Below are 13,131 nucleotides of genomic sequence, written 5' to 3' on the forward strand. Positions count from 1 at the left end.
GTTTCTGGTAGAGGTGGTGACTTTGATTGACAGGTGACACTTGGTAGGGGGCGGGGTTTCAGCGAACTCTGCGGGCACTCCCACAGCGTTTGGTAGCAGAGAAAGAGGCTGATTTTTACACAACTTTGAAGCCTAATTTCATATATTTGGCGATTTTTTTAATCATTCAAATTTGGCAGGGTGGTTAACAACACACTTTTCTGTGGTATGTCAAACTCAGAACACATAACTAACAAACTGAAGATAAATGAATCATCTTAATCTGTTTAGAGTCTGAAATGAACAGTCCATTCATTCATTAGCACATTTTACACTATTTGGATCAAGAATGAATTCCAGTCATTTATCAAGATGAAATGTTAAACATTGGCTATTAGTAGCTTGTCAACAGTTTCTGTCATAATAAATATAATATCCATCAGTGCACCTAAACTTTATTATATAGTGATTTATTATATTATTTATTTACTGCATTATATTCATCTTTTATTAACTTTTATTTTATTTGGCTATTCTGATTTTTTACACTTTATCTGACCTGAGTTATGATAGTGTTTCCTCACTTCCTGTTCTTATTGTGTGTGTATATGTGTGTGTATATATTTTGTGTTATATTGTAAGTGTAATATATATTGTGTGAGTGTTATATATATATAAGTGTGTATATATATGTATATATATATATATGTGGATATGCAGGGAATGTGTGTGTGTGTGTGTGTGTGGAGGGGGGGGGGGGGGGGTTGTAATGTGTTGTTTGGTTTTGTGTATGTTGTGTTACATAACTATGTATAAAAAGTGATACAAATAAAGACTGATTGATTGATTAATTTATTGATGAAGTTTTGAATATGACCTCAGTGTACCAGAGTACACTATTACTGTGTTGATGGACACTTAGAAGTGTTCTACTATGTGTTGGCCGGCAGCAGTTTGAGCCTCATGGAGTTTTATAGAGTGTGGTAGAAAATGTCTCCTCCTCTCACTGTTTTCCTGTAGATTTGCCAGCAGTGTTAAACTTCCACACCACTGAGAACAAAAGCACTGACTGTGTACTGGAAGAGGGATGAGAGTCCCAGTTGGGGACATCAATAATTTCTGCAAATGCACAGGCAGGATGACAAATAGGAGATGAAAATGTGGCAGATAGATGACACAAAAGCATGCGGTGCTGTGACTGATGTTGCTACTTAAAGCACGCGTGTTCATAATTAGGTGATTTATGGTGGTCATTGTAGATTCACTGCCAGTCTGCCTCCACTTCCTGTCCGTTCTGCTGCCTCGCCACAGTCTGAACATCATTTGACCATTTATCTACACGGACCATACTCTCAACGAGCGTGCTTTTAATAAGGCTTTTATGGATTGAGCTGATACTAATATACATAAATCCCTACAGGAGGGACTACACTGTCCTGAGCACTAGAGTGGATATTATATTTATTTCATACAAAAACGTTACATAAAAGGGTCAGAGTCAGCTCCATCCTCTAATCTGTAAGGTCATGACACAGGTGAGGAGAAAATACTAAAGTCCTGTTAACTCCTGACTCAGCTGAGACACACTGCTGTTCAAACCTGTCTCTGTTATGCGTCTCCAGCTGACCACTTGTGTCTAGATTGTGCTGCTGCCCACATCAATTCTAATAGAAGTTATTACATCAGACAGACAAGCTCCACATTTGTTTTTAGAGTGGCCTAAAGAGCTAATAAAATGTTTCAAGAACATATTTTTAAACTGTTCAGATTACCAAAACAACCTCCATGTCCTACACTGATGACATAGTTTCCTGTTACATCCTGGCTGGGAGATGTAACTAACTGTACATCTGATGTACATGTGATGATCCTCAGGACAGGAGTTTAACAGTCATAAATAGTGTTTGTGCCACATTAGTGAGTGTGTAGTGGCACTCTCACAAACACACACTTTATATTTTGAACAGAAAATATTCATCTGAGCACAAAAATGTGTCTTTGTAAATTAAACAGTAGAGAGTGTTAATGTTCTTCAGCTACATTATAGCGCTGAGCTACATGTATGTTACATAGCTACATTATAGTAATGAGCTACATGTATGTTACAGAGCTACATTATAGTAATGAGCTACATGTATGTTACAGAGCTACATTATAGTGCTGAGCTACATGTATGCTACAGAGCTACATTATAGTGCTGAGCTACATGTATGTTACAGAGCTACATTATAGTAATGAGCTACATGTATGTTACAGAGCTACATTATAGTAATGAGCTACATGTATGTTACAGAGCTACATTATAGTGCTGAGCTACATGTTTGTTACAGAGCTACATTATAGTAATGAGCTACATGTATGTTACAGAGCTACATTATAGTAATGAGCTACATGTATGTTACAGAGCTACATTATAGTGCTGAGCTACATGTATGCTACAGAGCTACATTATAGTGCTGAGCTACATGTATGTTACAGAGCTACATTATAGTAATGAGCTACATGTATGTTACAGAGCTACATTATAGTAATGAGCTACATGTATGTTACAGAGCTACATTATAGTAATGAGCTACATGTATGTTACAGAGCTACATTATAGTGCTGAGCTACATGTATGTTACAGAGCTACATTATAGTAATGAGCTACATGTATGCTACAGAGCTACATTATAGTGCTGAGCTACATGTATGTTACAGAGCTACATTATAGTAATGAGCTACATGTATGTTACAGAGCTACATTATAGTAATGAGCTACATGTATGTTACAGAGCTACATTATAGTAATGAGCTACATGTATGTTACAGAGCTACATTATAGTGCTGAGCTACATGTATGTTACAGAGCTACATTATAGTAATGAGCTACATGTTTGTTACAGAGCTACATTATAGTAATGAGCTACATGTATGTTACAGAGCTACATTATAGTAATGAGCTACATGTATGTTACAGAGCTACATTATAGTGCTGAGCTACATGTATGTTATAGAGCTACATTATAGTGCTGAGCTACATGTATGTTACAGAGCTACATTATAGTAATGAGCTACATGTATGTTACAGAGCTACATTATAGTAATGAGCTACATGTATGTTACAGAGCTACATTATAGTAATGAGCTACATGTATGTTACAGAGCTACATTATAGTAATGAGCTACATGTATGTTACAGAGCTACATTATAGTAATGAGCTACATGTATGTTACAGAGCTACATTATAGTAATGAGCTACATGTATGTTACAGAGCTACATTATAGTAATGAGCTACATGTATGTTACAGAGCTACATTATAGTAATGAGCTACATGTATGTTACAGAGCTACATTATAGTGCTGAGCTACATGTATGTTACAGAGCTACATTATAGTAATGAGCTACATGTATGTTACAGAGCTACATTATAGTAATGAGCTACATGTATGTTACAGAGCTACATTATAGTGCTGAGCTACATGTATGTTACAGAGCTACATTATAGTAATGAGCTACATGTATGTTACAGAGCTACATTATAGTGCTGAGCTACATGTATGTTACAGAGCTACATTATAGTAATGAGCTACATGTTTGTTACAGAGCTACATTATAGTAATGAGCTACATGTATGTTACAGAGCTACATTATAGTAATGAGCTACATGTATGTTACAGAGCTACATTATAGTAATGAGCTACATGTATGTTACAGAGCTACATTATAGTAATGAGCTACATGTATGTTACAGAGCTACATTATAGTAATGAGCTACATGTATGTTACAGAGCTACATTATAGTAATGAGCTACATGTATGTTACAGAGCTACATTATAGTAATGAGCTACATGTATGTTAGTTGTATGTAAAGAATATTGTGTAAATTCACAGTAATCTCAGCTTCTACACAGAAATCAGGGTCTGTTTCTGCAGATTGCGTTTCACATTCATTAAATAGCCCATCAGCCACAGTGGCACCTCTTTGCAATCGGTTGCCATAGGAACGACAAGTGTGGAGACAGCTTTTACCTTCACAGTCAGGTCTGACTTCATGCCAAATGACAGGTCAATCAGTTAGTGCAAAATGAAAGACTTTGTTATAAACAGACTGCAGTATCTCCTCTGTGCTGCTGTTTGATATCTGGAGAACTCTCCATCACAAATTTAACAAAAAAAAGAGGAAATCTATAAATGGGAGTGTTCCGCAAAGTTCAGCAGACAGCTTATGTTTGCATGGAGAGCGGGATGGTAAGAGGTGACAGAGAGAAGAGGAGAGGGTGTGTGTATGGAGGTGGTGGTTGTGGTGGTACCTGGCCCAGGATGCCCCCCAGCAGAGTCCACATGGCCTGGCCTTCACTCCTCAGCTCTCCATTGACATTCAGCAGCTCCTCCAGAGACTCACAGAGCTACAGCATCAGAGAAGAGACAACATTACACATACAGACATTCTGTAGTATTCATCATCATTTTACACTGCAAAAAGTCTTTTATTAAGCTCTACAACTCTATTCTTTTAAATCAGATGGAAATATTTGACCTCATGGTTAGAGTTACAGCAGTGCTCTATATTGTAAAATGTTGAAAAACACTGCTAAATATTTCACACTGCTTCATTCATATTTAAATTCACTTTTTATTTTCTTCCATTTTTATTTCCATTTTTTAAGCCTGTCTCTATCTGTGTTTTATTTCATATTTCATATTTGTTTGAATGAGTAGCAATAATATCTCATAATAATGAGATGAGTTTAAAAAATCTATTGATTTATTTTACAACACTACATCTATAAATATTCATATGATTATATCATAATGTGTAACATATTTATTGAATATAGAGTATTTTGGCTCTCAGCAGGCTTCAACCCAGGTTGAGTTGATTTTAAGGTTTGTGGGAAACAGTGTTCATTAAAAGCCACTAAAGAAATATAAAAAAACCCAAAACAATATGTTATTGTTTTCCTCTGCCTGTCTAGATGAGTGGAGTGCACAAACACAAGTACAGACACTTGCACAGTTTGATGTATTTTGTGTAGGACATATAACACAGCTTCTTAAATATTATAATTTGCTAACTTTATTTGCTAACTGGCAACTGTTTGATGTTAACACTTTACATGATCTTCAGGGTTGAGTCTTTTGTCACATGTAAACCTTGAACTTGGCTACCGTATCAGTCAAAGCTGGACTTGTAATGACATTCCTCCGTGGGCTTTCCCTCCAAGGCCGAAGCCGTGTAAAAGCAACTCAAGCAGCGCAATTAGCAACACACACCCCATTAATAACGCTTAACACGCACGGCAGAAGACTGAACGCAACATTAACTCTGGTGACTTTTACTCTGTCGTTGTGTTCCCCTCCTCGTGGTGACAGATGGAGCGGCAGCCTCTTCTCAAAGGTCACATGATTGAGGACAGACAGAACAAAAAGGTGGCACAGATCTCTGCAGCACACCAAATACCTAATTCAAATTTTAAATTTTACTTAAACATTATATATTTCTACTACAGACATGCAGCAGAGCAGTACTGTTAATTCTCACACTGCTAAACTGCAGAAAGCTAACAGCTAGCCAGCACGGTGCAAAAACCAACAACATTGTATATAACAATACACAAGACTGATGCTGTGTCTCAAACCTCTTCTGTACTTGCACTTCATATTTTGAGTGTGAGAAGTATGGAAAAATGTAGTGCACTCTAAGTACCCGGATGGTGCACTCAAAACGGTCAAAAAGTTGAGTGTGCAACTATGGACACTTGCCCGTAACAGTTGCCATCTTGGCTCTGTAATGGATGGGGAGGAACCATTTTTAATACTAGAAATTGCAGACAAATCCATTATACATGTGTTTGTTGCACTAAGCATCACTAAACTGCTGTCACTTGTAACCCATCAGTAGGTTTATTGTATTAATTTAGCAGTCTGTAATGATTTGGTACCACTAACAATAACACAAATGCTTTTCCTAGCTTGCTAACGCTAGCTGGCTAATGAGCTAATCATCATTTCCGGTAAATATGCAATGGCTGTATTTGATTTGAGACAACACTAAAATGTAGACATTTGCACACTGCACAAGAACATAGTGTACTCAGTGTACTAACGGAAGTAATTTGAGACACAGTGAGACATTTAACTGCTGTTTCTGACCCTGCAGTCCTCATTCTCAACATACTAACAAGCTAATGTTCAATGTCAAATGTATGGATTACTAATTTATAATTAAGGATTGTGTGGTTTTAGTATTTTTAGAGTTTTGTACCAAAACAGCTACGCTAGCAGCCCTGCAAGGCTGTACTCAGTCACAGAGGTGCCGTGGTTAGCCTGCTAACATGCTAACATTTGATAGTTAGCTCTAAATTAGCTCTAGGCTGATGGTACTGGACAAATCACTATTAGACAAATTACATTTTTCTATACCAGATTTAATGGCAAGCTAAAGTCAAGAGGGTATATCAGCTGGAAATAACAAATGAAAAAGTTGCACTAATCTATGCAGTAGATTTGAGAATTCTTCTAATATGTAGTTTGGTTTTGGGAGACAGCTTTAGACTTGTTCTGAGATTGGTAGTTTGGATTTTTGCAGGATTAATTTCTAAAATCATTTTTTTTTTTTTTTTATTACACATTTGAAGTAAATTTCATCAAACTCCCATTAATAAAACACAGCTACTTTTTTCAGGAGTTCATATAGTCTATTGTTTGTCTAATAATCTAATTTATTATAAAGTTAGCACTGAAATAATTTCTGTCACCAATCATTTCAATGTCAGGGTAAGTACTTGTCTCTGATAGAGCAGCTGTGTGTGTGTGTGTGTGTGTGTGTGTGTGTGTGTGTGTGGAAGGATCGTGCTGCTGACCTTGTTGTACTCCACGTGCAGTTTTTCTTGCTCGCTCTCCAGCTTGTCTTTTAAGTTCTTCTGCTCGGAGATGTTGTCCTGGATCTGGATCATTCGCATGTTCCGCTCTGAATACCAATGGGACAAAAATCAATAGCACGATCACAATCTATATACAGGAAAAAAAAGCACATGAGATAGTGTACTGATGGCAGATAGGCCCTCTGCTGCAGGCTAATGGAGTATGCTCTCAAGGTTACTGGCGTGGCGCTGCTGCCACATCTGCCATCATAATCACTCATTTGAGGAGAAAATGCCTTTCTTTGGGGCTTCATGCTTGAGTCTGGTATTCAAACAATAACTCATCAAGTAAGTGCTTCTTTAAAAATACAAACATAATATCAGACATCGTTCCTCTACTTTGGATACTATAAAATCTAAAAAGAAAGGCATTTTATTGATGCTGTAGATGCATATCAGTAAATATAAGTGCATGGAGCACGAGACCATGAGAGTGGCTGTTGGCAAACATACAGATAAGCATCATGTTTTCATCTCAGCACTCTGTGGATAGAAAAGGAAAGAAAAACAGTAGTACTGGTGTCACTGCTGACTTTGGATTGGAGGCAGACTAGAGAAGCAATACTGTAGGTTTCATGTTTGAAAGGACTAAATCCTCCTTTTAATAGTACCTGTCACAGGCTGCTTTCTGATTTAAGGCACCACAACAATGTTCAGTTCCTACAGAAGGAAGATATCCTTTAAATCTTCTCACAATTCAGTTTATACTGAGAGGTAACATTTTGTCTACATCTGCCTTTGAAAAGTCACTGAGTCAATGCATCAGTCGATAAGGTCCTGAGTCCAAAAGTGGAATACCAGCATCAGCACCGTCTCCTCCTCTACCATCCAATGTGATCACCTGACAGCAGCTGGCAGAAGAGGCTTGGGTTTTATTACAGATCTAATACCAGGAAACACTTTTTATTCCTGTGACTGTGTGTAAATCTGACGTTAATACATCACAAATGATGAAAAGTAGCATTAAAACACAAGCGCTGCTGCACACTTTTTGAAATCAAATTGAATGTGTTTTAAGACCTTGACAGAAAAAATGAAACAGTAAAATGAATGCACAGTCAGGCTAAGCTTTATGCTTGAAACCAATTTGATATTAATAGAAATAGAAATATTAACAGCGATGTGTTTGTATCTCCATATAACTATATATGTTACAGTATAATAAAGTAAAGTGATGAAATGAATGGTAAATGCGATGAACTGTATCCCACTGTTACACTGTGTTTAAAAAAAAGCTATTTGGATTTTGACAAGTCTAAAAGAAGAAGTTCTCACACTCACAGAGTGGGCCAACATTTCATGTAACCAGACATCACCTCAAATTTAACACCTACCATAATTAAAAACAAGACTTTCTAACATATTATGACCTTTAATTCTGAAAATCTAAAATAAAACTTTTTAAGACTGCAAGAACCCTGATGATAGGTTAAATATGAAACTCATGTAGCTGTTATATCTTTAGTTTAACTTAAGTGTAACTGCAGTAACTAGGTGCAGACATGAATATAAGTGTTTTAAAGAAAGAAACACAGTAATCATGTTATTTAGAATGTATGCTTGTAAGAACAAACAACTAAATAAAACCTGAGTGAAAGACAGCTCTAATTTTTGTCCATCCCATGTATTGCGTGTCAATGCCTTCTTGTTTATTAATTGAAATTTAAAGTATTCATTCCACACACTGCAAGCACAGAGCTCCTACACTGTTGCTGTATTCTGGACTTTTCTCCTTTGTGTCAGACATGGAGGTGTCTCTAATATGCATTAAGAGAAAAACAGAAGTGTTTGAATATAAAAGTCTGCAGTCTGAGAGGAACTAAATCAACACCATCAGCAGTGAGTGGAGCAGAATAAAATCATGTGTTTTCTCACCCAGGTAGTAGTTGACAAAGTCTGCCGTCAGGGCGGGCTGCTTGTGTTTCCTGCGTCCGTCCATACTGGCGTTGGCGTCCGACGTGTCCACGGGGAAAATGTCGGTGCTGATGCCCATCAGCTCCGCCTTCCTCATCAGCTTCCTGATGGCCGAGGCGCTGGAGGTCAGAGGTCGCGGCAGCTTCTCCCGGGGCACCCACGCCTGAGGCCGGGTGTTCCTGGACAGCTCTGCTTTGGCGCGGTACTGCTGCAGACGGGTCGTGATTCTGGCCTGCGGGCGAAAACAGAAATACACATATACTCATTCATTCTAATAAACCCAAACCATCGGTGGCTTCCAACTGAACTTCATATGAGCATCGCAGGGGATTCAAGTAGTAGCTGATACACCCTGTTTAAAATGTTCTCACTAACACCTGCTTATACTGCTTATGTTTGCTGCATGCCTGTCAATCTCACTGATGACTGGCTGGCTGTGAGGTGACTAATGTTAGTGTGTTGACTATTATAACACATACACAAACAGACAAATATCTTAAAAGGAGGTTTGGGTAGAAACAATGAGGTGTGGAGAGTTCATATAAATAGAATCTACTGTATATAATGTATGAAACTGGCTGCTACATAGACCCATCTGTGTTTATGTATGTGTGTGCTTCAACATTCTCTCTTGCTGTAGCATTTACATATTATTTCACTGAAACTAAACCATGAAAAACACAAGTACACACATATACACAGGAGGTGCCCACACACTTTTATATATATATATGTGTGTGTTGTATCATCTTACCAGAAAAGTCCAATCACTGCACCATAACAGGCCATTAAGCACATGACTCATTGTTGTGGAGGCTGCTTGTTCACCTGATAATAAATAAAAGATCTCAAGAGCAGCTATATTAACTGTAAACTGTCTTAGCACAGTTCTGGAAGTGACACTGCTGCAGTATTTAAAAATATGACCTGTTAAACCTGAGCTAACAATAAGTGAAATAATGATGATTTCATTCTGTGCTTGTTTTGGAAAAGTATTTTTAAAGATGAAGGTATTCATGTGAAATAAACTGATACTTAGAGGGAGACTAACATTTTAATAATACACCCTAAAATCTAATCTTAGGACTAATCTTCTCTACTGAACAAGTAGCTACATGTCTGAAACTTGAACATCTTCCTCACACCTGTTCAGCAATCTTCCTCACAGTGGATATGATTGGATGGTGTTAATGTTGCATTTTACCTGAGCTTCAGGTGTGAGCTGTTTCTCTCTCTCCTGCAGAGAGACCTTACAGTACGACTGCAAAGCCAGGTAATTTTTCCTCTTCCATTTCCTGTCAAAGCGGTCTGCGTGCTGTTTGCAGTATGCGAAGAATGGATCGGCGATATCCTGAGGAAAGAAAAACATGCTTGTATTAACACAACTGGGACATTATATTTAACAGCTTTTACTACGGTGACCTTTTACAAGCTAGTCCCATCTGTTCCTCACTCTGTCACAGGATGAAAAATACAAAAAAAGGAAAGCAGATGCCTTTTTTTTCAAAATGCTGGCTTCCTGGAATCATTTAAGACAGACTTTTTTCACTCGATGCAATCAGTAGATAGAAGCTTTTCTGTGTGATTGACAGGATTAAGAGGTTTGCAGTATGTAGGCACTTTTCTAGACACTTTTACTGATGTATGTGGTGCATGCATGAACTGCCCAACAGCAGAAACAGAGTATTAAAACCTAGATTCATATTCAAATAGATCAAAATCATGTGTTCTTTGAAATAAATGAAGCTAAGGTACAGTTTTTGTTGACTTAAACATTTGTCATACACACAGGCATCTTCATAAATACTTATTAATACCATATATAATAAAGTATCAATTACCAACTCATTGTCATCACCTCATTAAAAGGGGAATTAATGTATTTTATATGGTGGTAATATATATGTTACTCAAAGTAGTGGCACGGACATAACCATACACTGAAGTTAAACAAACTGTGTGAAGCTAACAGAGCTGTAATAACACACAACATGAAAAGGAGTTGAATCCTTTGGTGAGAGTCGACAAATGAAACCATCTTAACACAGCTAACCTTCAAGGGAAAAGTACACAAAAGAAGAAGCTAACGTAGCGTGTTAGCTGTGTTGCACCATCTACTTCATGAAGCTGTGCTCTGCTGGAGTCTGTAGCTCCACAATAGACGCATAAATAGAACACATTTACGAGTCAACAATAATATGTTCATTGAATAACCTTATTGTTTGGCTAGCAAGAGCTATTGACTCTTATCTGACTAGTGCTAGCATGTTCATGTTCACAACTAGTGCTAGCATGTTCATGTTCACAACTAGTGCTAGCATGTTCACAACTAGTGTCTAGTTGTCAAACAGCCCACTAGCTAGTCACCCAATATTTAATTATTATTGAAGCTTCTTTGTAAGTGTGACCTAAAAAAACAACATTAAATCTCCAGTGTTTATGTTTGATTCTGCTGACAGAAACCATTCCAGAGGACACAGTGGAGCCTGTTAGCATCATGTTGCCTTGTTGCTTGCAGGCTAGAAGCTAAAGCTGCTACCTGCTGCTCAGATATGTCTGACAGGTCAGTGCTGTTGCCTGCTAGGAACTCAGTTCAGCAATAACCTGACACACAAAACAAGCAGTACCACATACAGGGCGACACAGTAAGGCTTGGCTGCTTGTCCGGGACAAGTGGAGGTTATTTTTTATGTCGGGCAAGCGGAAGAGAAATCAGCTTACCCCAACAGACATGTTAAAAAAAGAAAAAAAGAATAAAAAAAACAACTACAAATAAATAAAACAATGTATGTCTTTATGTTATGTCCAGGGTTTTGCCTATTATTACCTGACCCCCATCTCTTCATATTTTAGCAGCTGTTACTGTTAACACTGACCTGTTAAACCACCATCAGCTCCTGCTACACTGGTGTTTAAACCAAACAAACCTTCTATTCTGAAGCTAGCAGGTAGACTGGAGCTGCTTTCATGGAATGAGAGTTCAGAGTATGCCATTAAATGATAATGTCAGACAGGAAGCAACAAAGTAGCTCTTCAGTGAAGCTGAGGTGTTTTAACTGTCCAGTTTATGTGTTGCTGCTTTATATTACAGTAATGTTAATGTAGTTTAATAGTTTGGATAGCTGGACTGCTGATGCTTTCCCCCTGTGTGCTGTTTGTCCATAATTACAATAATTAACAGCATGCAAGTTCAAGTTGTACTTCCTGCTCACTCACACTTTTAACAGGAAAGCTTTTTACATTTCCAGAGAGAGTGGAGGAATCAGGAGAGAGGAGACAGAATTGCATGATCTAATGTCAACGGTTTTGAGAAAAAACAAAGAAAAAGTAAAAACCGTATTCACAATGAAAAAAATAAGTTTAAGGAGGAAAGAGAAACACATAAAAGCAGCCCAGGCGTCAGGAATACAAAATGCTAATTCATCATTCATCGGACTGATTCAAGTTAAACCTTTATCTTTATATTGAGTTTTAAAATGCAGATACATTATTGAAGGTTTTTATATAATTCTCTTTCTTCACATTAGTGTTCCAAATGTATTCATATTTGGAAATTCAAATTTTGTAAGTACATATATTTTAGCATCAAGATGCTATTTTCTATTCTTCTTCTAAAAGCTTTTTCCCACGAGACCTGATGTAGGTTTCTGCATCGTAATGCTGCTACATATAAAGTGATAAAACCACCCAAGACCTTCCAGCCAGTAGCCACAGATGCAGAAGGAGCACTCACTGTTGCTGCTGCTCTGCTAAACATGCTAACAGACACACAGATGGAGAACCTACGGTGGCAGCAACTCGGTTGGTCCACTTTAGGCTACTGTAGAAAAATGGCAGTGCAACATGGTGAGCTCCGTGGAAGAAAACAAGCTCTCTATGTAAGAGCTCACTCTAAGGTAACAAACACATTTTGATTTTTTTCCCCAGGTGATTATACACTAATTAAAACATACTTATGAATATTATATTACATTTCTGCCAAGTCTGCTCCACTAGATGGCACTTAATTCTACACACAGCATCAGCGAAATTATACAAATTGTGCTTTGTGTGTTAAATCATAATTTGGTTTAGCTGGTCAGGAAATGAAAATATCCTGCTTGGAGTGTGAATGGCATTGCTAAACCTCAATTACTCATTTAAATGCCTGCTAAACAGCTAGCAGCGCTAGTTACTATTGTTAACACACTTGACCAATGACCAAATGCACCAGTGTTTATCACAGTGTGGTCAAACTCAGTCACTGCTCACTGTAACAGTATGAATGTTCATAGCTTACAGACATGACATAGCAATAGTTATCAGTGTACTACCAAAGGATGTCAAATT

At 37.6% G+C, this 13,131-nt stretch overlaps 1 protein-coding gene across 2 annotated transcripts in view; it reads right to left on the reverse strand.

Moving 5' to 3' along the window:
* The window catches only part of phf14 (PHD finger protein 14), a 90,735-nt gene that overhangs the window by 52,138 nt on the left and 25,466 nt on the right, over positions 1–13,131 (reverse strand). For both annotated transcript variants that reach the window (XM_053334596.1, XM_053334597.1), the window contains exons 8-11: positions 10,007–10,153; positions 8,764–9,034; positions 6,829–6,935; positions 4,276–4,371 (exon numbers count right to left, since the gene is read on the reverse strand). In XM_053334596.1, the coding sequence (XP_053190571.1) occupies positions 4,276–4,371; positions 6,829–6,935; positions 8,764–9,034; positions 10,007–10,153 (621 nt within the window). The remainder of the gene's footprint in view (positions 1–4,275; positions 4,372–6,828; positions 6,936–8,763; positions 9,035–10,006; positions 10,154–13,131) is intronic.

This window comes from Scomber japonicus, chromosome 15 (genome assembly GCF_027409825.1).
Source record: "Scomber japonicus isolate fScoJap1 chromosome 15, fScoJap1.pri, whole genome shotgun sequence".
Taxonomy (NCBI): Eukaryota; Metazoa; Chordata; class Actinopteri; order Scombriformes; family Scombridae; genus Scomber; species Scomber japonicus.